Source organism: Phalacrocorax aristotelis, chromosome 6 (assembly GCF_949628215.1).
Source record: "Phalacrocorax aristotelis chromosome 6, bGulAri2.1, whole genome shotgun sequence".
NCBI lineage: Eukaryota > Metazoa > Chordata > Aves > Suliformes > Phalacrocoracidae > Phalacrocorax > Phalacrocorax aristotelis.
This window is the reverse complement of record NC_134281.1, coordinates 49,046,875-49,074,411: the sequence shown is the minus strand read 5'-3', so window position 1 is coordinate 49,074,411 and position 27,537 is coordinate 49,046,875. Positions and strand designations below refer to the sequence as shown.

Sequence of the window (27,537 nt, the reverse complement as noted above, 5' to 3'; positions counted from 1 at the left end):
TGCAAACATGCTTTTTCTCTTATTTGGGCACAAACCCTGAGCAATATGGGTGACTTCCATGCTACCAGATAAGGTGTGCACTAATTTAACAGGAAGAATTTGACACCCAGCCATTTAACAGCTAACAACAAATCCAGCCAGCAGGGAGGTTGTGATCCTGCTTGGCTGTGAAAGTCTCCCATGTGGACTCTCTGGTGTGTAATAAGCTGGCTGAGCACATCCAGCAGAATACAGTGCAGACATTCACTCAGGTCTCTCTTTCCCCCCTTCCTATACTGCTTCCAGAGTTACTGAAGATGCACTTGTCACAGCACAATCATAAGCTGTGTTTTCTTGGGTAAACTAGATTAAAAAGAAAACAATATACCAAAACAAAACAAGAAGACCTTCTAAAGGCTTTTTTAAATTGCTGCTTGAGATGAGCCTGTGGGTTGGTCTTTCAGAAATAATCAACACTTTCTGTTCTGCACGAATCTGTGGGAGCTCAGTGGTACAGAGGAGGTAAACATGAAACACTCCCAAAGCAGGAGGGCTGAAATCCTCAGGCATGTGTTTAAAAATAAACAAAGTACACTCCCCTTTTGTGATGCATAGTGCATAATTACTTGGTGGAACTCATTGCTGCAGGACAATGTGGAGGACAAAAATATGAGCAGGCTTTTGTGCACAGGCATTATTTATACCAAGTCTTGTTAAATTGAGGATGGTTAACACTTCCTCTCTGGGTATGTGTTCGCTGGCCACACCACCTCTTGGATTTTTTTTTCTGTTGTCTAATTTGAACCTCCCAAGCCACAAATTCTTGTTGTTGGTCACTGTGTCTCCATCTTCCACTGCTGAGAAGAGGTTGACTCTGTCATCTTTATACCTTACCTTGAAGTAGCTGTAGACTGCTATCAGTTCATCCCTTAGACCCCACTGTTGAGACAGCTTCTCCACAAGTCCCAACCTTACCACCTTCCAGAGGGTCCACCCAGGCCTCACTCCTCAAGAAGGCAGAAGGTTCCTGGCAGAGCTGTTGTGATCTCCTGCCTCTGCACCACACAGTGATTTGAGCCTGCATTTCCTGCCTGCAAGAAGAGGCTGCAAGATTGATCCCAGAACTCAGGAACCACAGGCCTTTGGAAAAAGTAGTGAAACTCACCACCATGCATCACTGGAAAAATACCTTCAGGTGGGATGCTGGTGGAAAGTCTGCAAGGGGGAGGATGCAGACCAGTGCCATCAGCCTAGGTCAAGCCTGTTTCTGACGCAAGCTGAGGTCTCAACTTGGCATTGAGGTCCATCAGTGCTGCAACTCTCAGGGAAGATCCGCTCTTTGAGTTATCCTTTGAGTTATCAGCAAAAAATGAAGTACACCAGACTTATTAACGTTTTTTTAATTCTTATCAGAACAAAAATGTTTGAACTTCTACTTATTATTTTACACAGAAAAATATTGGAATTATGTATCAGGTGGTTTTCTGTCCATTTTGCTCTGTTTTATTTCCATGTAAAAATATACATCTGGTACACAAGATTAAAAAAAATAGATTTTCACAACAAGTGCTTTGAGCACTAAAAATTCACTTGTGCACTTCAATGTTGGCCTAAATATTTACATTTTCTAGCCACATCCCCTCCCTACCCCAAAAAGTGGGCAAACCCCAGATTATAAATATCAGCTGTGTCTGGTATATAAAACTTTCTCAGAAGAAGGGCAGGAAACACAAACATAACAATGCTGTGGCTCAGATAATTTGATTTGAACTGACCCAAAACAGTAAAAAAAAAAACAACCTGGCACAGGGAACACAACACTAGTTATCAGGCATTGCAAGCAGAAGGGAAAGAAATTTTGAGATGCGATAACTTTTCAAGGGAATAATGGCACAGGCCAGGTGGCAATAGTACGCTTTCAAAAGGTCAGAAAGGTTTAAGAAGAACTGATCTTGCCTTTTTGGAAGAACAGGGTAGATTAGATGTCTCTTGAAGTCCTTCTCCACCTGATCTACTATGCTGTAGGGTTGGATAATGGAAAACCAACAATTTCTACAGCCAGCGTCTGCTGATGAGCCAAGACAACATGTCAGGAAATGCTGACATATTGAAAATATTGTTTTCTGGCAACAGTTTCTGCCCACCACTTACTGAGTCTTTCTCAGGTAGACTGTGCTGGTCACAGACTAAAGTTGCCTAGTTCACCTCCTCTGTCATGGGGCCACCTTGCCATTAGTCCAAGTGGCATTGGATGCATCTTAGAACATCATGAAGTCCCCTCTGCCAAGTGTGAAAAATCCCTTGGGGGGGGAAAAGGGTCCCTTTGGTAAAGCATGAGTTATGGCAGAACAAGAGACATTCATAGCTTATGGTTAAAAAGAGTACATCAGCAACTAACCACATGAAGGCAGTTGAGATCAAACGTCAGCAACTTTACAGAGCTGCTCTCAGATGTTACCACAAACCCTCTGCGTGTGGGGACGATAACAGGCACTACTCGGTAGCCAAGGTCTCGCCTGTTCACAGGGCAGGAATCACTAATAAAACATTTGGAGATCAGTGTAGCTGAGGACAAAACAAGAGGAAAGGTAGCTGAAGGGATGTTATCAGGCATGGGATTGAGTTTCAGAAACCAGAGTGTGCAAAAGTCAACCAAACTTGCCTCGTTCTCCAGTAAGTTGGTGGCTTTCTAAGACAGGAGCCATATAACACAGACTGAGATCTATTAAAAAAAAAAAAATCTGTCCAGAGATGCTTGGCAAGCTTGGATTCAGCCCTGGCCTGAAGAGGCTCTTCTGCAGTGCTCATAGTTCATGGAGTTGAAATGCCCAGAGCGAGTCCTTGGGAAGAGGTCTCCCACCGCAGGGTGTCCTGTCCCATTGGACTCCGAGTGAGCGTGCTGAGTTGACCTGCGAAAACGCTTCAGTGGCAAATTCGTTCTGTCATTTCTTTCTACATTGAAGGGGGAGAGAAAAAGAAACAGTAAGTGCAAAAGACAGATTTTAGTAGAGTGACATGTCAGGCAGCTTGGTAGGTGTCCAAAAACAACCCAAGGAAGTGACCATGGGAGTCTTGGGGACCATTTCTCTATTTCCCGTGCCAGCCCTCCTGGGAACTGCTCTGCCTCAGCAACTCCTTCCTGGCATCCTCCTCGGTCTCTGTGACATCAGGTTATTCTGGCTGTGCCCTAGCTTTGCGAGCAGCCCAAGGAAAGAGCATTGGCTGAGTTGTTGAAAGATGCAGGTTCTGCTCCTGACTCAGCCGCGGAGCAGCCAGACAAGGTGGTGCCACTCTCAGAGCCTCCGTTTGCAGCTGCCTAGGGAGACGGGACATGGAGCTGCTCCGGGAGGTGACAACAGCTCACACAAAGAATCTGTGGTTTTGGCAAGGGATCCCACAATCACGCTGCAACGCAAATGAGTGCTAATAACAGAGGGCCATGGGAAACCTCCTGCAAAAGCGAGCTCTGTTTAGGCTAACAGACTGTTTTCTTTAGCCAGGATGGTGTCATGCCAGCTGCATTAGGAAGGTGCCCAGCTTTCAGCTGGTGGAAGATGGTATTTGTCCTTGCCTTAAGGAGTCAAGTAATAGCTTGCAAATCATGTACATTGCTGCAGTGAGGAAAGTCTGTGATTCTCTCTGGCTCATCAGGTTCATGGCTTGTGAATCTGCGTGTGCACACAGACCCCCTCACGCACCCCAGAGAAAGGTTCACACATTAAAATGTACTCCCAAATAGATCTGAATTAGGACTGGTCTGCAGGGAAGGAAGGATGCACCTCTGAAAAAAGGAGAACTGGGCAAGTAGGATGACCCTTAAGTAACCCTGTAAAAGGCTCTTTAGTGATATAACCAAGGGGGACAGAAGCTGCAGTCTCAGCCTTTCAGCACTGAGAGCTTTGTTTTGAAAATCCGTTGAGGGAAAGTGGCAAAGAGGGGGATTCTCTGTAGGAGAAACATGCAAAAGTACTCGAGCGCAGAACCCTGCCATCAAATGAAAAAATGATGCTTCGCCACAAAATCATGTTGTAAACAGGAAGTGTTGGCAAACATCTCAGAAGGAGAGAGAAGAGGCAGGTGAGAAGAATCTGAACGTCCTCTTGCAACAGCATCCAGGCCACCCCACTAGCACAGCACCATGCACAAAAGCAGCCTTGAACAGGCTGGGGGTGGCCAGGGGACTGCCAAGCTGCCTGCAAGCTCCTCAGGCTGGCCCCAAATGTCCAAGGCATTCATCACACTCTGGAAGTGCCTTAGTTCATAACCAGCTGGAGCTCTGCCAGCGCTGCTGCCCAGCACCATGACCTGCCCTTGTCAAGGAAGCAAGTGCACAGCTTCGTGCTGCCCCCATGTTCCTTGATTTGTTAAGATAGTTAATCACTGCCTTTAGCTAGTTCTGCCTGTGCAGAGGATCTGTCTCATTCTCGGCTCCCAGGATTTGCTGTTAAGAAATCATGTCCCAAAGAAGCTTCACAAAAGGGAAACTGAGGTAGCAAAGGGACATTCAGTCAGAGTCAGGCTTAGAAACCAAGAACCCCTTCATCCCACAATCCCTAAGCTATTTCTAAGCTATTTGGGCCTACCAGGACATTTTCTGGATGGGGAGGTGCTGTTTTTTTCTTTCTTCTTATCCTAAATCTGAAAACTGGGGCTCCTCAGTAGAATGCCCACATCTGGAAAACGTAATACAGCATTCAGACCTGCTGTCCTGTTCTGTATGTGCTCCCTCCACATGCTTGGTGGGCTTCCACAGTTGTGTGCAGGGAACAGGCACCTCTGCAGGCAGGAGTCTCCTCTCTCATGGGATTAATGTGGACTAACTCTAGGCATCTAAATGCAAGATTAGGACAGTTGTCTGGGCTCATGAGGCATTGAAGACAGAATGAACCTCTCAAGGACAGTTCACCTCATGCCTACTGAGAGATTATCACCTTTCCACAAACCTTGAGAATTTGCAGAAAGTAAACCCTGCAGTCTTACTCTAAAATGAATGCAGATGCAACGCACTGTCTGGCCTTTCTTAAGTGTCAAACCAGCTGATGAATCCTTCGGGACTTCGGAGATGGGCAACAGCTATGGTGCAGCCCAGTGAGAAGGTGAATGAGCAAAGCAAGTGCTCTGCTCTTGGCTGGGAGAGTAATTAGCAACAGGAAAGTGGACTGAGGTCAAGCGTAAAGTACTGCAGAGGTTGGATGTTACTATTTGAGCATCTTCACAACTGCTGCTGAAGCAAAGCCAGAACAGCGTGAACTCCGGGCTCCCCACACGCTCCACAGCACAATGAACTGGAGCCACATCGGGCTTCCAGGGGGTCACTGGAAAGTCCCCGGGATGTGCATGAAGAAACTTCCCATTATTGCTTTCCATGCCTGAGAGAAATGCTGTGGGAAGCTACCAGATGATTCCTAACCCATGCAGACTTTGAGACTGATGGCAGTGGCAAGCTGCAGCCTCCTTGGGGTAACAGCATTGCCAGAAGGACCACTTCCAGTTTTTGCAAGTTGTTCATAAACTGCATCAACTTGTCACTGCCTCCTGAACTCAGCATTGCATCCTGGACACAGCCGTCCTTGTTGCAGGACACTCCCTACACACCTACAGCAAGTCATTGCTGGAGGGAAGGAGGTCTCACAAATGGTTGGGTCTGCTTGGGGCTTGAATGCCAGGCAAGGGGCACACTGAGAAATGAGACACAGATAGACCAGAGATAAATGTGCCTCATTTCCTTGTGGTTTAACCCTAGTTGCATCACATGGGAAAATCTGTTCATCTTAGATTCATCCAGACCCATAAATCATCTCCTGCTGCATGTGAGTCACTGGCATTGAAAGCCTATTTAGCAATGTCAGCCTCTGCTTCGGTTACTAGGTGCTAATTATTTACATTAGCAAGCATCAGTCAAAGGAGATGACACCATTATGGGCTGTATATTAATGCTAAAGAAGTTTGCCATGAGGAGTGGTGGTGAGGAAGACTAACAGGACAGAGTGATGCTGAGCTGCCATTTTCTGGAGCTGAGGGCCATTGTGATAATATAGGTCACAGTCAAACTCTGTGAAATAATTCATGTAGATGCTGTTGTCATTCAAGTCTCCCCTGATTAGATCATCATCTTTCCGTCCCCCCAGATCAGGATCAGAGCAGGCAGGCAGCAAATTGAGACAAATGAAAGCAGAGGAGGAGTAAAGTGCTTAGCACTTAAGAGCAGGGACATCCCCGCCCCAGATACTCCTAAACAGGCAGCTCATGCTGGGATTTTTCTCTGCTCTTTGTCTCTCTGGGATTAGATCCTCTTGGTCTTCCCTGGCTCTTTGCTGCTGGATACAGCCTTCTCTGTGACCCAGCCCTTATCACAGCGTGCTAACTACTAGGTTCCATAGTAATACTTCTCCCCATTGTAACATGTCCTCCCTAGGTCAGACCACACTTAACCTTGCCTGTGATACACTACCTTGTGTTACGAAACTAACTATGTGCATTTTCTAGTTTATGCGCCCAGGCTATCTGGTCTCTGCTTCCCACTAGTCCTGCTGTTTTCAAGGATTTTCACTCTGCCTGGCTAATTGCTTCCCAAGGGAGGCTGCAGAGAAACCTGGAGCTCCAGCGAGGCCTCTCCAGCTTGGCCTCTATAGCTGATGTCTGGAGCTGCATGTCCTCTTGGAGCTTGCCGTCCTGCAGCCTCATTCTAATTCATGCAAGCGTCTCATGCAGGGACCTTTGCTAACAGGAAAGCTCACAATTGTGGAGAGGAGATGGGCTCAAATCTGACCCCTAAAAGCCATGTGGACACAACTGCCTGGAAACTCTTTGATGTGCAAATTGCATTAGAGCTACCAAGACAGTATAGAGGGACACTATGTTACGGTGGTCCTGAGGATACTGAAGAGCCATTCATAGACCTGGCAGCAGAGGCAAAGTTTAAGGAGGGTTTTTCAAAGGGTTTCAAAGGGTTTCCTCAGTATTGCTGGGAGGTTCTGTCTCAGAGCCCTAAGGCTGATGGCTACAGGACAGAAAACATGGGTGTGCTTCTGTAGTAGGGGTGGCCGAAAAGTTCCAGAGAGGGTGACTGCACTGCTCAGAGTTCAGCCTCCACCTGAATCTACCAGTGCTGTGTTCAGCCTGTGCCACTCTCACTCACTCCACCTCCCCATCCCTGGGGCATCCTTACCAAAGGCTCCAGCTCCCGATGATCAATGAGGCTGAACTCCCTGATGAAGTAGTAAAAGTGCTTGTAGCAGGTGTTGACGTGAGCTTCAGCACCCATGTTGATGATGCTGTCAAAGTGGTGGATGTAGACATGGACGAAGACACGGAAGAGGCGGGTGAGGATCTTAGTGCAAACTTGCTGGAACTGCTTGGGGAAGGGAACACCTGCAAAGCAGAAGCAAGATGGAAGCCATTTGACTGTTTCTAAAAAACATCCGCTAGCGTTTAAATGTCACTGTTGTGCTTAACAGGCAGTCATGGATGATGAGGGAGGACTCCCTTGGCTATCATCAAGAGTGACAGCTACACCGGGGCAATCTGCCATCTCGCTCTCCCCACATACTTCCTCATAGCCCAACCAGCAATTTCACACTGGCATGGTCCAAGGATTTGGGGAGTTGCCCTAGGAGAGAAAATTTCTCATCTGGTGGAGGAGACCACATCTCTCCACATCTGTCTCTATCCAGAGCAATCTGGCAGAGGATCCTTCTGCCCTCTCTCCCTGCTTTTCCCCTACAAGCCTGTGCAGGCACAGCGTAAGTCAAATTGTATTTACCCAGGTCCATGAACAAAACTAAACCTTCTCCCAGCAGAAAAGACACCTTCCCTGGCCCTCTGAATCAAAAGCATGGTTCATACTGTTTTTCTTCCTCCACACACCCTCAAACATAGTTTCTGATGCATCAACAGAAACAGGTGGGGTTTCTACCTTTTTTTCTGATCATTGTTTCAAACAAATGTCACATTAAAACAGGAAGAAAACTGCCCATCTTAATGATGCTTAGGTTGCAATTTAATTGCACCTGTGAGATGCTCCCTCCTGAGATGTCCTCCCAGGTTTCTCAGGAAAGGGGCCCATCACGCATTGCTCTATACTTTTAGCCTTGTCTCACACAAGGACGCAATTTCATACTGTACATTTCCATCCTTGTCTAAATGCACTGCTATCACAGTGAAAATCTCAGAGGTGTGATAGCCTGTGTCAGCAAGCTTGGGGTAAATCTTTAAAGGAAACCTGGCTTTGAAACCCCAAACATATTTTAAGGGAGGAGGAAAATGAAACAATTGGAATTTGTTTTCCTGAAGCTTCTTCCTGTTCCCTGAGCAACTCAATGCAAATTTGCAAAGAACAAAATAAAAACCTCCCTTCCCACAGTTGTACCAGCCTCCTCCCTTAGCTTCTTATTAATGCAGCACATAACCTCTTAAAAAATCTTTCCAAATAATCTCCGCTCAACCATGGCCAGCTCACACATTTTGTGCTGTGGAAAGCATCAGCAAATCTCATAGCTAAAAAAATTGGAAAATGGTAATTTTATCTTTGAATCTTTCTCATCAACCTTACTAGGCAGTTAAACTATTTTTTCCCAAAGGCTTCCAGCAGTTTTGTTTCCTGGCAGCAGTGCCGCGCCCCTCTCCAACATGGGTGGCAAACACAAAGGGTCTACCCCTCCAACATCATGCATGGAGCCTGATGGCCAGGTTAGGTGGGTGCTGGGTTCAGTATCGCAGCACTCATAACAGAAAATGATCTTTGGTCTGAAACAGTCCTGCTCGGCCCAGCCCAGTTTCACTTTGCTTCATGCTCAGCATGGGTGCGGCGGGCAGGGCAGAAGCGTGTGCGCTTGTACCACAGGTGGATGTCCCAGCCACCACTTGGAGGAGGACACGTATCAGCTCAGCATCACACGAACACAGAGAGGTGGATCTGAGACTGATTCACGGCCACTGACTGCATAACCACGAGCAGGCTGCAGCCCCAGGGCTGCTCCCGCAGCAGGGACCTTGGCATGACCTGTTTCACTGCCAGCTCTAACAAATCCTACTAGGACTTTCTGGGAAATGGTTCGCATCTGGCAAAGCACAACCAGACTTTCTTCATACCAGCAGGTTGGAGGTGCTACTGGAGATCTGCTTCTGCCCTCCACCCTTGATTGTGGGGCTCCCCTTGCCTACCAGTCTAAGGGTAGGGATCAGAGAGAGATGTCGGGGTTTCCCTGCAGTCAGGAAGGACAGAGTGCTTTATCAATGGCTTCATTTGAGCTTTTTGCACTGAGTGAGAATTTGCTGAGCAAATAAAAGCCGTAATCACCCAGCTGGGGACTCAGACATGCCATTAGGGTGGCCCCTGCAGACCAACTTTGAAGAACCCATCAAGAAATGTTTTTTTTTTATAAAGAAATATTCATCATGGTAAGTTCTGATGAACACACATTGGCAGGCCCCGGATGGGGCGTACACACTGTTCTGAACAGCCTGTCTTCCTGGGACCGAGGCGAGCAGTTGCTGCCAGCAACTCAGCAGGATGCCAGCAGGCAGACAGCAACGCTTTTGTCACCCGTCCCATTTGCCTAGTGCCTCCTCTGGTCAAAGCAGGCAGCGAGGAAGAAATCAGACCTGACCAGCTACCAGGAGTTTATCGCCAAACTGTGAAGAGTGATAGTGAAGGAAAGTAGCAAACCTCAACCCAGTCCTGAGCTGAGAAAGAAAGAACATCAGACAGTGAACAGCAGATCAAAAGGATCTCAGACTGCCAGGTCTGAAAGCATCTATGGTCCCATCTATGGTCCAGATACTGGCGTTAGATGAGCCACCTCCAGAGCTGGCAGATGGTGACAAGTGGCTTTTCACCACTTTTGTCCGGAGGTTAGCCAGGAACTGTCTTGTGCTATAAATCAGTTACCAGCAAGTCTTCATGGACATGCTGGCAGCTGAGAGAGGGGAGACACCTCCAGCTACATCCTGGGTTCTCCAGAGCAGCTCTTGTGTCAGGGAAAAAAGATTTAGCCTAAAACACAGAATCATAGAATCACAGAATAGTTTGGGTTGGAAGGAACCTTTAAAGGTCATCTAGTCCGAGTCTTGCAGCTGTCAGCAACTATGGGAGCTGCTGAGCTATCATATACCTAATGATGCCTGGAAAGATATCATCAAACTGCCAGGACCTACAATTATCCTTCTGGGCTACCCCACCACTGTGCTTTCACATGAACCCAGCAGGAGCATCAGCTCCCGGGAGGTGAAGCTGGGCTGCTCTTCTTTGTGCCCATCACAAGGTGTCAGTGTGTGGCCACTCCCTCCAGACATGGCCAGGCTGTAGTAGTGGCTGGCTGTCACTAATGGACTTCTACAGGTCACCCCTCACCCTACCATGTCATGACACCACCACCCACTATGGTCCTTTGGGTCCAGGGATCACTGGGGTCAGGCTCTGGCTCTTTCTCCCCGCATCACCTCTCTCATTTGCACACCTGCCCAGGGAGGCACGGGCAGCCCCAGCAGCACAGGGCACAACCCTGGGCCACCAGGTCCTCCTTCCTCTCCCTGTGCAGCCCCGTCTGCACCTCCTGCGCCAGGACCCTCAATGCAGGCTACAGATGCTTGATTGGACCCTGCATCTGGCATGGGGGGCCTGCAGCAGTTGATCAAAGCGCTTCCCCACAGGAAGGAAGCAGGGCGGATATCTGATAAGCAGGTTGCCTCCACCAGCAGCATTCATGCCTTACTGCTGATCTCCAGTGACTTGGAAAGCACAGCAGCCCCAGCAGGCACTGGGCACACTGGCAAGGAGCTGGAGAAATTCCCCATCCACTCACCCAGAGCTGAAAGGAAAGGGCTCTTCAGGGAAGGCTGCATCTGACCAACCCGGGGAGAGCAGCAGAAAGATCTGGCATAAATACAGCTTGCCCTGGGTCACGGCTGCTAGCACAGCGGATGTCCAGCAGACAACGCATGTGACATCCTCTCCAGCACATGAGGGGACATGGCGAGAGCAGGCTGCGCCTCCTCCCTGCAGCCAGGCACGCATTGCAGCCAGCACACCCCAGCAAGGGAAAAGCCCAGGGACAGTGATCCCAGCACTGGCCACGCACCTATCCTGTCCTTGCAGATGTTTAGTTTTAAACCAAGCATCCAGGCCAAACCCGTCCTGCTTGCTAGGAGAGGTCACTGCGACAGCAAGCAGAGAGCAATGGGGCCCATTCCTTAAACGTGAGGGGCAGCAGGTTGCTCCCACGTCCCTGCCAGGCTGGGCCAGGCAGATCAGCATTACAGCCAGCGGCAGAGAGACACCATTAGTGGCCAATGTGCTGAGAAGCGGTACTTGGGAATGGGGTGGTGGGGTCCTTGCTTGGGGGACTTTCTCCATGTCTGAGGTGGTGTACGGTGGCATGAACCAGCAGGAGTAGCAGCCTGAGGAGATGAAGGGATGAGGCCGGTGGGACTGAGTCTGAATGGCTGGAATGACCTATTAGCAGGAGCATGGCAGGCCAGGGGAAAGTCAGGATTGAGCCCCAGGTTTTGACAAGCCACCCTGGCAGTGTGATGTTTCTTGCATTTGCTCCACCCTCCCCAGCCCTACATACATGGCAACCCAGCAACACCATCCCAGCACGTCCCACTGATGCTGGTCCCAGCTGCCTCAATGGACAGCAGAACGCCACAAAACCCATCTGGGCTGATTTGAAGGCACTGAAACCACCTTTCCATTTGAATCACTGGTGCTCACCATCCAGCAGCCTTGGAGGAAGCAGCAGCAAATGCACAATCTAGCCCTCCTCTGACCCTTCTTGCATGACAAGGAGGAGACCACGGGATGCAATGTGAGCTCACTCAGATGCCGGGAAAAACATTTACACACAAGGTCAGCTCTTTTTCTCCATCCACGATCACAGGCATGTGCTACCCAGAGGCTGCACACAGACCAGACGAACGGTGGCTGGGAGCATCGCCTGTCCCACGGTGGAAAGGCAGCCCGATCCTAGGAGGAGTAAAGTAGAGCATCCATCCACGGCAGCGGAAAAGGGAGAACCTTACCCAGGCTCCAAGCCAGGGCGAAAGCTGTAAGTACAGCAGGTTCAATTTCACTCACCGCAACACAGCCAGGGTGCTGGCAAGTGCTGTGACTCGCAACCCTGAAATGAATTAGCACCTTCAGTTTATCTTGGATGTTTTGCTTGAAAACGCCAAGATGTGATTTAATGCTCCAAGAAATCTGTTTTCCCTACTCTGTGCTGATTGCTTCAAAACGTAAGGAAACCATGTGGGACTGCATGTAAAAGGAAATGAAAACAAGAGGTAACAAAGTGCTTGCACTTAGAGTAAGGGACTGCGAGTGGCTCTTGGATCTCTCCTGCAATCTCTCCTCTTCCTAACCCTCGTGCTCCAGCCAGTTTAATTTTTTCATGATGAATCAGTACTGGGAAGCTATTTTGCTTCTTGGCAATTGTATTTTTTTCCTCTGCAAAAGCAGTAATTCAGTGAACTACGTGATGAATTATTGTTGTTGTTATTATTTCTCAATTCCATTTTGGCCACTGTGGTGTTCGGTGATTCATTTTTTCCTAAAAATAAGTCTTTAAACTCCATTTAAAACTAACGGCGTGATGGCAGCTGCAAGCTGGTGTGGTGTTAACTTTGGAAGAAAATAGGCAGAAAAAAAAGGACAAATTATGTGGAAAAATAGACAGCTGAGAGAATGGCAATAATTAGCTGAATTCTGAACATTTTTCTCCTGTTGTTATGGGGAGAAAGTATCGGATAATTTCACACCAAGTTTTCTCTGGTTTTTATAATTGTTTTGGGACCATGCTTGAATGGCAGAGCTTGAGTTTTGAAAAGCTTTCCAAGAACTGTTCCAAAATCTCCTGTGACTGATGCTCTTTAGAGCCACAGGCGCATCTGGCAGAGAGCACAGGGTGTTTCCAGTGCTGGGTCTGGTCCAAACCCTGTGTCCACATTGATTTAATAACGGCGATGTTTCAGCAGCTGCAATGGTGCTGATGTAGGATGTCTGGCCTTGTGCAACCTGTGGCCTGGTGCTGGGCTGACCGGTGCAGACACAGCTGACTGCCGTGGGTCCTGCAAAGCCAACCCTCCTCCCCAGCACGCTATGGCCCACAGGTGGTAGTTTGTTCACGTGTCGACTCACTGAAGAAATCTACTGATATAGTTTTACCAGCTGGTAAAAATACATCTGTAAAATCATTTATTCATCTCCCTGCATGGAAACAATGCTTATTATCCATTTAAATATATTTTTCAGGACAGCTACGCTGGCTGGAAGAGTGGAAACCGCTAGCACATGCAAACTGATACAGGTCATCTGGGAAAGCTGCTGCTGCTGCTGTAAATTTATAGCAATCAGGTTGGCATAGCTCACCCCATGCAGGGATTTATCTCATCTTGACCGGCAGAAAAACAGGTTCCCGCTCCAGAGGAAGGATTATACAGCAAAGCCTTTAAGTGGGACTGAGCCCTTCAGGTGGCTTTCCCTGGGGATGAGGAAGATGCAGTATTGACCCCTGCCCCTTGCTGTGGTACGCAGAGGGCTTGGCAGCCCCTCTGGCCCCATTAAACCGCTGTGGGGATTTTCTACTGGTGCAAGGGTGCCATGCAAGGGCTGCGGTCCTGCTGGTTAACTCTGCCAGGTCACAAGCTGTCTGCTGGCATCGGGCTCCCTTGCTGCTGCTTCAGGTGTTGGCTGCCCCGCACGAGCTCTGCATCACAGTTTGGCTAAACCGACAGTGTTTGTCACCCAGGTGGCTCTGCTCCCCTCCCACCTCTACACCTCTGACACGTGCTGAAGAATCAGAGGGTTTAGTGGTGCAAATCAGTCCAGCTCTGCTCTGGTCACTGGAGTTGTGCCCATTTATCCCAGCCAAGGTCTCCCCCGTGATGCCAAAGGACCCTGTGAGCCCACAAGGCAGTGAACCACCTCTGCTCATTTCTAGCTGAGCCTCTCACCCCAGGGTGAAGTATTTCCCCCCTCTGACCCATGGGATACTCCTCCTTTAACTGTCAGGACAGCCATGAGCAAGCCCTGCTGAATCACGTGCTGCTTCAGGCTTTGTAGCTTTTGCATGGAGAGGGATGCTGAGGTTAGCCTCAGGCAACGTTAGCAAGTTTGGGGAATACTTGCTGTTTCTAAAAAAAGGTCTAAAAAAGGTCTGTTTTGTCTGTGGTCAGGTGGCCTTAGAAAGGGTAATCTTTGTGCCAGAGGGGCCAGGAGGGAAAGCGGAGATGCACGCAGCTCATGAAACACCTGCTGTGATGGTGGTCAGCCGTACACCAGAGGTGGACCTCTCCGGTACAAGCAGGAGTGGAACAAACCTTCATGCTAAATCCCATCTCTGCTGCCTCACCAGAACTCCAAAGCATGAAATCTATATTTTGCCCCATCACCTCATCAGACTCCTTTCCCTGCCTTAAAACCTTTCAGTGCCTTATTCCCCTTGTCCAGGGTCTTTTCCCAAGGGGCTGCCTCTTTAGGAGGAAGGCTGAGCATCTCCTTTTGCTCGCTGTCCCCAAGGCCCACGTCTTTCTCCGCTGTGTGTCCCCCAGCCTCCCCCGTCATCCGGTGCGGTGATGAGGAGCAGCCTGTCAGGAACACATGGATGTGACATTTCCCTTTGGCCAAACACCTCCATCTTCTGAAATGCCAGAGCTGCCGAGCAATTACCCGGCACACAAGGCAGGCCAGTGAAAGGCAGTTAGCTGGGGATGTACTGACACAAACTGCCACCAGCTCCCTCCTCCCCCTGCCAACAACTGCCTTTCATGCATCTTAAAGTGTGATCTTGGGCTAAGCTCCCTTTTACATGTGCACAGAGACGCGTCAGCAAGGAGACTGAAGTCACTCAGGCACATGAGGGTCCGCCCCCAGAAAGGGGCTTGGAAGAGGGACCCTGGAAATGGCTTTGGAAGGAAAAAAAATGGGTTTGCCCCATGACTGCCTGCAGCCAGCCTAGATCTCACCCAGAACTACCCCCACACTGAAACAAAAGGAGAAGTGGAAACCAGAGGCACCAGCCATCCCTCCTCACATCAGGATGTGTTACACCTCAGAGGGAGAAGTGCCAGAGACAGGGTGAAAACCATCAGCACAATGAGTATACTTGGCTTTTATGCCTGAGGGAGACATGGGAGAGTGGGGGGTGCTGCAATGTCACCGTCCCTCTGTGGCTTCCTGCTTTCTGCAGTGTTACAACTCCCCGTAGCCCTGACTCCCCAGAGCAGCTTTCAGACAGCATCACATCCCAAATCCTACCTGAAAGGCATGAAATTGCACCAGGACTCTCCTTTCTGGCCAGAGGGAAATGGAGTAAATCCACGTACGCACCCCTACTTTTAACAGCACGCAGAGCTTCTCCTTTGGAACAAGCCACCTTGGAAAATGGCAGATCCAGCCTGTACCCTGTGGCTGCCGTTTCACCCCTTGGTAGCAGCGAGCCTGTGCCCAGCTGTAGCTGGAATCAACAGGACCTTTGTTGTCCCCAGCAGAGCTGGGGCTGCCAGCACAGGGAATCCTGCACCGACACTGTCGGCCACCCACACTTCCAGCCTCCTCTGTCCACTGGGATGTGTGGAACCCACTAAGCCCACGAAGGAGGGATGCCTTCACGGCACAGCGAATGCCCCCGGTGAATCCCAAGGGCTGATGCCCCTGTGCACCCTGGAAGCAGCCTGTCTGCCTGTCCTCCAGCATGAGGATCCAGCACTGTGCTACCCCAACTTCCAGCAAGAGGAAGGCGGCAGCTATTGCCTGCAGGTCTTTGCTTCAAGTAATGGAGGGAAAGAAGAAGAAAGCCCCATAAGGCAGGCTGTACCACCCTAACCTCAGGCATAGCCAGTGCAGCCAGGTCAGACCAGGCGTCTGAGGGGGTCACGCCATCCTAGAAGGCTGAAATTAAGAGTTTGGCACATCCGGCCTGCCAGGCACTGCCTCCCTCTTGCTTGCAGAGAGCCGTGACCCCTCTGAGCCTCTGAGGGCCAGAGACTTTCCCAAAAAAGACACAAAACTAGATGCTACAGCACAGCCAAACAGGGCTACAACAGTTAGTGGTGGCCAGTAATCCCACACAGACCATTTTTTTTTTTCAGTGTTTCCCAGCATATTAATGAAAATCCTGAGCCTAAACTGCACTGATTTCATACAGCTGTCAGCCATGCTGCTTGGGAAAATAAAAAAAGCCAAGCAGACTTGCAAAGCCAGGTGTTTTCCCCCAGAGCTCCTTAAATCTTCTGTTACATTCAAGCAGCTTTGCATTTCATCTGAAAAGCAACCGCTCCAAGGTGCGACCTGAGGCTCTGGCAGCCCCACCACCCAACGCATCAGCTCCAACCCTTGAACTCATCTCCCCGAACTGCAAGAAAGCAGCTAAGTAGCAGGGCTAATATTAGCCCCTGCAGCTGCCAAGCACTGCAGGTCAGCAGCTGAGGGGTTAGTTTGCAAGCTGTGGTGCCTTTGGCAGCTGCTGCAAGCTCCTGAGGCCAAACTTTTTGAAGGGATGCATCATACACGCTAGGGGTTGGCAGCTGGAAAGGCCAGATCCTGGGTCGGGCATCCCTGCTTGAATGATACCTCAGCTAAATAGCAACATTTGATGTATAATAAGGGCTGAGATGAATTAGCAGGTATGGAAAGGAGCTGAGAAGTGGAGCGGCAAGGTGGGCGAGGGTTAGACCTTGGGAGCGTGAACCTACCTGGAACCAGAAAGAAACAGAGTTGGCTAGTCAAGAGAAGAGCACATGGCAGGGATGTGATGACCACCTCTAACCAGCCCTGCAGCTCAGGTCCTTGAGGAAGGGCAAGGAAGCTTATCATAGAATCATAAAGCTTGGAAAAGACCTCTAGGATCATCAAGTCCAACCATTAACCCAACACTACTGTGTCTCCTAAACCATGCCATGAAGTGCCACGTCTACACATTTTTTGAACCATCCAGGGATGGTGACTCCACAGCCTCTCTGGGCAGCCTGTTCCAATGCCTGACCACTCTTTCAGTAAAGAAATTTTTCCTAATATCCAATCTAAACCTCCCCTGATGTGACTCAAGGCCATTTCCTCTCGTCCTATCACTAGTAACTTGGGAGAAGAGACCAACACCCACCTCACTACAGCCTCCTTTCAGGTAGTTGTTGAGAGTGATAAGGTCTCCCCTCAGCCTCTTCTTGTCCAGATTAAACAACCCCAGTTCCCTCAACCTCTCCTTGTAAGACCTGCTCTCCTGAATGACCTACCAGCCCTCATTTCTCACAGTCACAGAATATGTGGAAAAATTTCAAGCACAGAAAAGAAAAACATTGTTTTCCACGTACCCAAGGAGCTGGATGAGGAATCCCAAGATCAATTTGCAGCAAGGGAATGTGTGGAGGATGCTGAGGAACGCCTGTAACAGGACAGGCTGCGATCCTTCGGATCGCAAATTTCAGCAATACCAACCCTGAAGTGCACCAGCGGCTTGGGAACCTGCACCAGTTACAACCCCAGCCTTCCCATGAAGAACCAGAGCACACTCACCTATCCTGGTGGGGAAGATGTCCTCGTTGTTAATGAGCATCTCGATCCAGTCCATCAGCATACACATGTACTGCGGGGCTGACAGCTTGGTTGGCTTCTTGTATTTGCTATCGTCCTGCCACCTGTACTCATACCTCAGCCCACCCGACATGATGGGGCAACTCTTCTCCGTGCAGTACTCCGACATGGTGCCGTAGATGAGGTTGATGCGGTTGAAGAAGTCCACCACATGCACAGCGATCCAGTCATTAATGCTCTCACCAGGAGGCAGCTGCACCACTGCCTTCAGGTCCAGCCCAGACTTGAGGGAGGCCTGGGCTTTCTTGTACAGCTCAAAGCGCTGGGTGCCTGGCTCAAACTTCTTTCGGGGGCGAAACGTTTTGTCTTTGTTGAAGACTTGCTTGAGACACAATGCCATTGTGGGCAGGGCTGGCCAGGGTGAGGGCAGAGGCTCGGTGCAACGTGAGACTCAAGGCTGGGGTCTTCAGGGGTGGAGGTTTCTGGGAGGAGAAAGAGAACTTTTGGTCACCTATGAAGGCAGCTGCATGCGTGGGCACACTTGCAGGGACAAATTCAGACCAGGATGCTGGCTGGCCCCGCTGCTGTGGCAGCACATGAGGACACAGATTTGGGGTGAGCTCGTGGCCCTTCTGCACTCACCAAGGTGACCTGGAGCAGCTGCTGCCACCTCACACAGCAGCTTCTGGCACTGGAGAGGGTGAGTGCTGCTGCACATGCCCCATGCAAAGCTTGATGCCACACAGAGCCCTTCCTCCCTACCAAGCACACCAGGAGCTCATCGGGCTCCAGCCAGCCTCTTAATTCCAGGGCTTTTATCAATAACTGCTGCAATAAAGTGAGAACCACGATATCAGTTGTGCTCACCACCCCAGACAGTCCCAACCTGGTGGCCCGTTCCTCTTCCAGCAAAGAGGATGCATCTTTCCCAAGGATTTCTTAGTACAAATAACGCCTGACCCTGCTGCAGCGCCTGGCGAGCAATGCCCCAGGGACTTTCCTGTGACCGCAGCTGGCTGCTGGTTCACACAGCCCCAGCACCGAGATCAATGGGAAAAGGGGGGATTATTTCTGTTGTTCTGCCCCATGTGTTTGTTCAAAAGAACAAAACCCGCATCCGAAGGAGGGAAACAGCAGCCCAGCACAGCAACATGACATGCTAGGATGCGGCCAGCCCCCCCCCGGCATGCACACAATGCACACAGGAGCAGTTGGGGTGGCGAACCGATGCTCCGGGTGACTGGTCTGGAAGTCATGGCTAGGCAAAGCGCTGAGCTCACCCCTTCCTGCCCGAGGTTAGCAGCACAGACAAGGGCTGCGGTATTTCCCTTTTTTTTTCTTTTCCTCCCTGAAGCTCCAGTGGAAATCCCAGCTGCCCCAGGCAGTCCTGGACTGGCTGAAATACCCTTGTGCATTTAGTCACCTGTGCTCATCACCGGTGGTGTTAATGTGAGATCAAGGCCCCCTTGTGCTAAAAGCTTTACTGAGGCTTAGGGAAAAGAAAGTCCCCCAACAGCCTCCCCCTGACAGGATGACATGGGGAAAGTTTAAAAAAAAGGAAGAAGATTCACAGAAAGGGGAAGTGACTTACCCGAAGTCATGAGCACGAGGGAATTGTGCCTAAGCCAAACCCAGATGCACATTCATCATTAAAAAGCCAGCTTTCAGCCAAAAGCTTGCTATATAAACTCCGTTTTCTAAACGTAGTCCTGAGCCAGAGGCAGATCCTGTTTCACCCAGCAGAGACCAGCTAAACATCTTGCAAGGGAATCCCCATTCTCCCCGCAAAGCCCACTCACGGGTCATCACTGGGAGGCAGCAGGACCTAGTGATCACCCCAAACACCGGCAGGATCTGCCCTGTGGGGATTTCTACACCACAGCCAGCATGTGGCTGCAAGGGGAAAACCCTGGTGTGGGTGCAAGTGCAAACCCTGGCATGTGCCATTAGTGCACTAACCACAGCCTTTCCCACAGGCTGGAGGCAAGCTTTGCCACCATTACGTAGCTCGCAAAATGGTAGTACCAAACCCCGCCACGCTTTGCTGTACCCAGGTACAACCAGACCTGAAACCATATGTTTTTAGGTGCTTTTTGCATCCTGAATGTTACTCAGGATGACTGTAATACCAGTGTATCTGCAAACCTTCCCCAGCTCATGTGGCTGGGTAGGATTTTAACAGCTCCAGCCCTGTTAACCCCAATTATTGCCAAAGGGCAATGACTGGGAGGTATTTCTTGTATGCTTTTTTGTCCCCTGCCCCAAGCAGCCACCTCCGGCCATGTCAGAGGGCTTGTTCCCCACTTCAAAAAGAGACCATGAGCTCTCCAAAATGCCACCTGACAGAGAGAGCCAGCATCATGTCATGACTCCTACCTGTCCTGAGGGGAAGGGTCTTTAGTACAGCAGCCCCGAGGGAGCCCAGCAAAGGCCAAGGGACTCCAGGCACCGTGAGGCTGTAAAGAAGAGCCCTTATCCAGGGCTTCCCACCCGGCTGTCACATATTGAAGGCACACCCTGCTGATAACACCCCTAAAAAGGCTTCTTGGGGAGTTTGCTAATGCATAACAGTTTCTAAAATACATACATATACCTACATATATATTTAGATACAACTACTGCAATGGGGAGCCTAATCTGGTAACCTAAGAAGTGCCGGGCTTCACTTTGGGATGAGGCATCCAGCAGGGTCTGCCCGTCTGGAGGTGGGTGTGATGGGGCTGAGCAGTGCCCAGCCCTGCAGCGCCTCTGGTGCTGTAGCCACCCCCAGAACGCTTGTTACTATCTGGCTCCACCAGCAAGCCAGGACATGGGGCTGCCACCACCAAACCAGGACATGGGGCTGTCCCTCCCCTGCCCTCATATGTGGATTATTTTTCCTCCCTCTCTCTCTCTCTCCTGTCACCAGCCAGTGGCAGAAGGCTCTGGCTGAAACATAAAGACCATTCAAATGAGCAAAAATAAACAGTCGTGCACCTAATGAGAAGTCAGGATTTCCCCATCTGACACTTGGCAGCTTCCCAGGACAGGGGTGATGCACCAACTATTAATCTGTGCAGCTCCCTCATCCCTGTCCCCAGCCAGTCCACAACCCTTAACAAAACTGAGCAGCTCCTTTGCCCAGCACCCAAATAAAACCCAGTGACTGCCCCACCACAGGGCTGGTCAGGCATCACACAGTACCATGCCGAGCCTGCCAGGTAGATGGAGGATGAACAGCTTGGTTATCCCCATGTTAGCCTGGACTGATGTCACCAGGTCACACAGTCCCTCCGGGTTAACATCAACACAGGCAGGGGCTGGGATCTAACCCAGGAGGTTTCCGTGGGATTTCAGCAATGCAAATTGTGCCAGGAGACATTTCTCCATGTTACTGTTTCTGCTGGCCTCGGCTCCAATCGCTTGACTCCAGGAGCTATTGGTGTCTGCAGGCTCTTCCAGGAAGAGGCCATGTTTGTTCCAGGGTCATGAGAAGCCACCCTGGCAGATGATATCCCATCAAACACATCACTTGCAGGGGCCATCAGCAGTGAAATCTGTTCTTTGTGAACATGGTGGGGTTCCTGCGCCTCACAATGAAAGTCCTCTGGAAATATTGAACTCTGCATCTCGTCTCCCAAAGCCATTCTACTGCCCCATAACTCATCCCACAACCACATCTTTGCATCATCCACAACTGGATCTTTGTGTTACCCTGCAAGCTGCTCTCACTCACCAGGCAGGTGGGAATGTGCTTCATGCTTCAGTACCATCCAAATAAAACACCAGTTTTAAAAAAAAAAAAGCAACAAACCTGCTAAACATCTGCCAGGTGTTTTCCTACCATGCATCTGGTAGAGGTTCCTGGGAAAGCAGGAGCAAAACCTACCACTGCTCAAGTGCTCAGAGGAGACCTGTCCCCTGAGCCTGCGGGATGCTGGCAGCACAGCCTCTCTGCTCCCTGGGCAGCAGCGCACGCTAGAATAACGTGAGTGGTTTTGCTTTCAGGATCCTCGCCAGCATCGCTACCAAATTACCAAGTAATTAAATAGCCTTGTGAATCCTTACTGGAGAAGAATGTTCTCCAGGAATTAAATTTAACACAGAGCCAAAAATACTTCCTGGGATTTATGACCCAAAGAAGCAGGGAGAGGCGCCCAGCCAAAACCCAGCTTTCTTCTCTACCGTGCTCCAAAGCTTTGACTGCCCAGAGAGATTGATATGCAGGAAAGGACCTGGGCAGTGTAGGGAAGGAGCTGCACAGAGGCCAGGCTGGGGCTTGAAATACCAGCTATGGCCCTTGCAGCTGGGGCACTGAGGTAGGATATACCAGCTCGGAGCAAACAGGCTCTGCAAAGTCGCCGATGCCTCGGTTTCCCCTCAGGCAGGGACCCAGCACCAGCCCCACTTTCTGGGAAGAAAGGCAAAGTCCTTTGGGAACAGACCCAGGTGCATCCCAAGTATAACTGGTGGAAAAAGGCATCAGCAGCAAAAGCAAAACAAGGTTTTCCCAGTGTCCACCTTTATGCATGGAACTCAGCCGGTGCTCTTCCACCACTGGCTGAGTATTTGGGACAGGTTCATGTAAAGAGGCAGAAAATGAGAGATTTTCCAAGGTTTAGCGGCGGTGCAGAGTTCAGCCGAGCCTGATGTTCAGGGCTGTTGCGTTCATAGTAATCAGGCTGCAGTCCGCGGGGACTTGGGGTGGGACAGGAGACCCGTCCAAGCCCAAGTCACCTCTCGCACTGCCCATTTTGGGAAATCTGAAGGGCGAGATGCCATTCAACAAGCTTAGACAGCAGCTTCTTACAACATGACTGTACACATCCCGCTGCCAGCCCGTGCCGGCAGGGCCTGGATTGGCGCCGCGGCGGCAACCTGCAGGTCTCTGCCTTTGGTTCCCACGTGCAAAATCAAAGCTTCTCCGAGAGAAGCCTTGGCAAAGGCTGCAACCCCACTTCACCATTCCACGGTTCCCATCACGGGGTGGTGCTGGCACCCCAGGGGCTCACACATCCCTTTCTGAAGCATCTGTAAACCCCTGAATCAAACCTTGTCCTGCTCACAGGAGCAAATGGGGAGTGAAGCAGGTGGCTGTGGAGCTGGAGACTTTCCCCGCTGTCACCCCATGTCGTTGCTGAGGTCAGTCGGAGGAGGAGGAGTGAAGCTGCCGGGCAGAAAGAGGCCACCACTTCTCATGGGACATCCACGCCGTGGTGTGCTCAGTGCTCACCCCCATCCATGTGCCCAAAATAGCCTTGGCTTTGCAGAGGGCTGGCTTCAAACCCAGCTGAGCAGCCACAAAACCCCGTCCACAGCTGCGAAGGCTGCTGGCTTCAGTCCTGCCCCTCTTTTTACCAGTGGCAGCAGAAGAGAAGCTCAATTGGGTTTAGCAAGAACCAAATGAGCACAGGGTAAAGCTCTGCAAAGGCAAAGCAGAGCCACTGCCGGGGACATAGCAGGCAAAAACTGAATTCCTAGATTGCTGGCACATCCAGAGACAAAAGGAAATGAACTGGATGGGGGGATGTAAGTTCAGGTTCAAACTAAGCCACTAATTTCAGATTTGAGGGCTGTTTGGGTTTTTTACTTAAGCTTTTTTTTTCTTTTTTTTTATCATTTGTAAACCACAGAGGAACAAGGCAAGGCAAAAGCTTTGTTTTAGATTAAAAACAACTTTGAAAGGTCTGTTTAGAAACTGGCAAAATAGAAGGGGAAAGCAGGCAGAGCGGCAGGAGGGGGGCTTCCTCCCCCCCAAGTCCTGCAGGCGCAATGCAGGGTCACCAACAAAAACCTCCAGTTTTGACCCAAATAAGCTTTAGTCAGAAACCCAGCAGGAAGGAGCAGTCAGACACACTGCTGGTCTCTAGGGTGATGGGCACTGGGGACAGTCCCGTGCTCCCTGCCTCAGTTTCCCCTATTTCAAAACTCCTCTCCCTTCCCAGGTTGCCTTTATATTAAGGGCTGCAAAAGCAAAGGCTTCAGGGGGGAAAGTGCTTTGCAAGTGCTTGTGGGAAGCAAATGATCATGGAGGGTAAGGAGAGAGGAAGGCTCTGACACCGGCACCTCCCATGGCTCCGGTGCTGAGCGCATCCTCTCTGGGTCCGGCCCGAGACGGTTACACACTCACACAAGCGTCTGACTGGAAACCACAGGCAGCCGCTTTAGCAGCACGCTCCAACCCTCGCTGGCAGTGCTGCAGCCGGGGAGCACAACGAGGGGTCCAACACCGCGGGCAATCCACAGGCAGGCTCTGGCTCCCGCTGCTTTGGGAAGAGGCTGTGGAGGGAGAGCGCAGATCCGTGCAGCTCCAGGCGCCACAGAGCGAAGTGTAGGTTAAATACCACCAGCTCTGCACATCCCCCTCTGGCTTTCCCTGGGCGGATCTTGCCTTCGGCTGCCCAGGTGTCTACTTCTGCTTCCCTGCTTTAGGGGATTCCCTTCTCCCCACCACAGGCAGTGTAAAAGTCCCATCCTGCCCCGTCCCCAGCAGAGAAGCAGGGCAGGCATCAGGCTCAGCCACCGTCTGCCAGAGCCCTGAAACAGCCAGCCAGCCCCCAGATGGACAGTCTGACCAGAAAGCAGCTGGCCCTGGGGCTCAGCTGGCTTTTCACTGCTCTAGGAAGCATTACTGTCTGGCTGCTCGCTCGTCAGCCCTGTCCCTAAGCTTCCCTTCAAGTCCCAGAGAAGTCCTGTCACAAAGTCTGGTCTTCAACCTGTCCTAAAGCATCTTTGCAAACAGGGCTTCTTCTTGGTGGACTTGAAAGTACGTCAGAAGTACCCCAAAGACCAAAGCTGTCTCTCCTGAGCATGCCTTGCACTGCAGCCACCCCAGCCCCAATCTAGCCAGGTGCTGTGGGCATACAGCGCTCCCAGAGAGGGGAGTGTAGCCCCTCTTTTCCAGACTGCACAATAGTCACGTCTGGTTGTAATTGTCCAAGGAAGGGGAGCTGCAGAAGGAAGATGCTGGGGAGCATGGTCTTGGGGCGCTGGCCCCGCTTCCTCTGTGCTTCCTGCTGGAGCCAAGCCCCAGCTGGGCTGTCCACGATAAACAGGGTTATTGGCTGCCAATCCCAAATATAACCCAACGATGGAAAATTCCAGGAAACAAGCCAAGATGCCGGAAGAGGGATCAAGGCCCAGCACATGGGCTGGAGGAGCTGCAGAGAAGCCCTGAGCTCCCAGTAGCTTCTCCCCGCTGCCAAACCCTCCTTGTGCAAATCCCCACAGTGCTGCAGACCTGCCCCCCGAGAGGTGCGAGCATCCTCCAAGGCAGCCCCTGAGTACCCGTCTCTGGAGAAGCAGCAGGACTCGGCCTCCCACGACCTGGCAGGAAGCCACCCTGGTGCTTCCCCCAGCCTTGCCTGGTGCTTGGAAATCCCCGGCTCATACAAAATGGACCCAGCACGGCTTCCAGGAACAGAACTACATGCACCCTTGGCTTGCCCCTCAGCTGGCTCCACTGTCCCCCAGTGCTGCCACTCCTTGCCCTGCCTCCCTGCCACACCACCTGAAAGCAGCAGCTCTCTGAGGACGCAGCCTGGCCCAAAGGCACTGAGGTTTTTCCCAAGTCACCCAAGATGCCTCCAAGCAGAAAAGCAAAGCCCCATCTCTCCAGGCTGGAGGCAGCATACCCAGTTCATTCTGAGAGTGATGCCCTTGTAGTGCTGAGGGCTTTTTAGGAGTACCTCATTCCCAGGAGGCTGGGATCTTGCTGCTGCCACCAGTGACTTGCTGGGAGCCCTGCAAAGAGGTGTCCAACAGCCTCCACGGTGCCCTACTGCTCTGGTTCAGTCCCAAGGGTGATTACTCTGCCTCAAAGCTGTAATCCCAAACACCAGGAGCTCCGGGACTGTGAGCTTGGGGAAGATGATGAGAGGAGACAAGACAAGCCAGCTGCTGAAAACCCATCTCCACCGCTCCCTCTCGCCCACTCCCCACGCCCACAACTTGCTGCCCTCCTTCTAACACGGGCAAAGCCACTGCCGGGACTGCCCCCCCTGCGAGTTGGGTGTCTGCCCACACCACGCGCTGCCGGCAGGGCTGCCTGTCCCCGCTTCCCCTGGCCATCCCCAAAACATGCTCCCTCAGTATTTACACACCGGCAGCTGAGCAGAAACATACCAGGGGAAACGAAAAGCCTTTTGCAGGCGTCCATGCCCTGGCCAGGTGAAGGATTGCTGCTTCACAGGCTAAACCCAACCAGGTCTTACCCAACCTGTGCTTAAAAGCACCCCAAGAGCATCCTTGGGGGTGCAGCACTGGCTTTTTCCACCCCCAGCACTCACCTCATCCTCCGGCACGCCCGGCTTCCAGCCCCAAATCCCTCTGCTGTACTTTCTGCTCTTACTGAGGAAAAAGAGAAAAAAAAATAAGAAAAAAAGTCCAAGCCAGGCTCCCCGTTGGGACTGTCAGCGGTTTGGGGATCGCAGCAGCAGGGAGAGCCACCACGCTCCAGCACTCGCCGGGGGTTTCGTTACAGAAACCCAGGGCCGAGGGTTTTTCTCCGGCTGGTGATGTCACATCCTGACCCCGCCGGCAGCTCCAGCTGTCCCTGGAAAACGCACTGGGAAGCCGGCCTGCCGGCCCCCGGCCAGCCGCAGCGGTGGGCACGCACGCTCCCGGGCAGGCACCCGCACCCTCACCCACGCACCATTCCTGGATGCTGAGGTCCTTTTTGGCGTGCAGTCCCACACCGCTGGCTGGCTCCGGGCTTTCACAGGACAGCAGCGTGCTGGGGAGAGGAGATGAAATCCTGCAGTATTTCCCCCCGCCTCCATCTTTTGCACAGTCCTCCCTTCATCCTTCCCCCCTCCGCATGCACACAAAAATCAGCCAGAGGTTTCAGTGCCAGGCCAAGCTGGATGCTGTCCAAAGCAGAAAAGCCAGACAGAGAAGAAAGAAAAAAAAAAACCAACAGAAAAACTTTTGCTGCACAGAGCAGACTTACTTTCTGTTGGTCTCGGAGGTGGGGCGAGCTCTGAACCGTGTTGCGGTATTTAAATACCACTCAGCGAAAGCAAGCCTGCGCCAGCACGCTCGGTGCCGAGAGGAGCAGCCAGACAGCGTGGGATGGCTCAGCACAGGCCGGGACTCTGCGTTGGGGTCAGACACCTGGGTGGGGATTTAAAACTTGCGGAGCACCCCATGCGTGATGCTTACAGGTGTTGCAGCAGGGTGGGAGGCAGCAGCACGGCCCTGGCGCTCGTGGTGCCCTTCCTGGCACGGCAGCATGTCTTTCCAAGGCGAGAAGCCCAGCTCAGCCGAGCAAGATGAGATGCTAGCATTGCTGGAAACGTCTCCAAATTGTTTGGCACTGGGACAGTTCTAGCGAGGGAAACATTTCTAGGCTTTGCTTAAATGTGTATTGAACTCAGGTTCAGCCAAGCATTTGCAGGTGACGGGGCAAGCGTGGGACCAGGGTGCAGGGCAAGGTGGGTGTAAGGAACAGCAGGAGCATGAGAAAGGAAACCGCAGACCCAGCAACGTGAGACAGTGGGAGGATCCAGCTGCTGGGTGTGTTTGTATGAAGCAGGAGGGTTGAGGATGAGGGTTTACTTCCCTGAACCCTGCCTGGCTTCCCCTGTTGCTGCCGATTTACCTTCCGACCGCATGCAGACTGCACCCAGCAGGACACATCCCTGCAGGATCTGGACCCCTTCCCCTGTAACAGGGCTTCTCAGCTACAGGTGATGCCAGTGCTTGCCCTTGAGGCACAATGTTCAGAGCCAGTCCTTAAAAATAGATTTACCTTCCTGGTGATGGCAAATATCCTTAGTTATCCAGCAGCCTCCCAGAGCAGATGGCCATGAGAGAGATCATCCTGGGCCCTACAAGGCATCTGCTGTCCTTTCCTCCCTCTCCTTGTGCTGGTGCAGGGCCCAGCACAGTGCTGGTTTTGTGCAGGTGCAACAGAAACTATTTGTCACCTGCAGCAGCATCTTATTAGGAGCAAAGATGGCATCAGAGGGGCTGTAGCATCTAGCAGCAACCACTAGCAGATTGCTTTTGGACAGAGCCAGAGGGAATCAGGGCTCCGGCAGGGCTCAACGCCT

The 27,537-nt window shown here is 51.3% G+C and overlaps 1 protein-coding gene across 6 annotated transcripts; it reads right to left on the bottom strand.

The window, feature by feature from the left end:
- Positions 1-1,366: 1,366 nt before the first annotated feature.
- MOB3C (MOB kinase activator 3C) lies at positions 1,367-26,674 on the bottom strand. 6 transcript variants are annotated; one of them, XM_075097703.1, is made up of 7 exons: positions 26,433-26,673; positions 26,136-26,216; positions 25,771-25,831; positions 25,171-25,341; positions 17,486-17,985; positions 7,148-7,350; positions 1,367-2,931 (listed from the first exon to the last, which is right to left on the bottom strand). In XM_075097703.1, exons 5-7 carry the CDS (start codon positions 17,901-17,903, stop codon positions 2,902-2,904), a joined length of 651 nt encoding a protein of 216 aa, XP_074953804.1. In that variant the 5' UTR covers positions 17,904-17,985; positions 25,171-25,341; positions 25,771-25,831; positions 26,136-26,216; positions 26,433-26,673; the 3' UTR covers positions 1,367-2,901. The 6 variants fall into 6 exon arrangements, with proteins under 6 accessions (XP_074953804.1, XP_074953800.1, XP_074953805.1 ...); XM_075097699.1 differs by lacking the exon at positions 25,171-25,341 and having other exon boundaries at positions 26,433-26,671; XM_075097704.1 differs by lacking the exons at positions 25,171-25,341; positions 25,771-25,831 and having other exon boundaries at positions 26,433-26,674.
- Positions 26,675-27,537: the final 863 nt, after the last annotated feature.

What these genes read in the sequence shown, in the direction of transcription:
- MOB3C (XM_075097704.1), bottom strand. Translation starts at nt 17,903, where the DNA reads ATGGCATTGTGTCTCAAGCAAGTCTTCAACAAAGACAAAACGTTTCGC. An exon ending in CATCTTCCCCACCAGGATAG is followed by an intron (nt 7,351 to 17,485) that starts GTGAGTGTGCTC and finishes TCTGCTTTGCAG; the next exon opens with GTGTTCCCTTCCCCAAGCAG. An exon ending in ATCGGGAGCTGGAGCCTTTG is followed by an intron (nt 2,932 to 7,147) that starts GTAAGGATGCCC and finishes CCTTCAATGTAG; the next exon opens with AAAGAAATGACAGAACGAAT.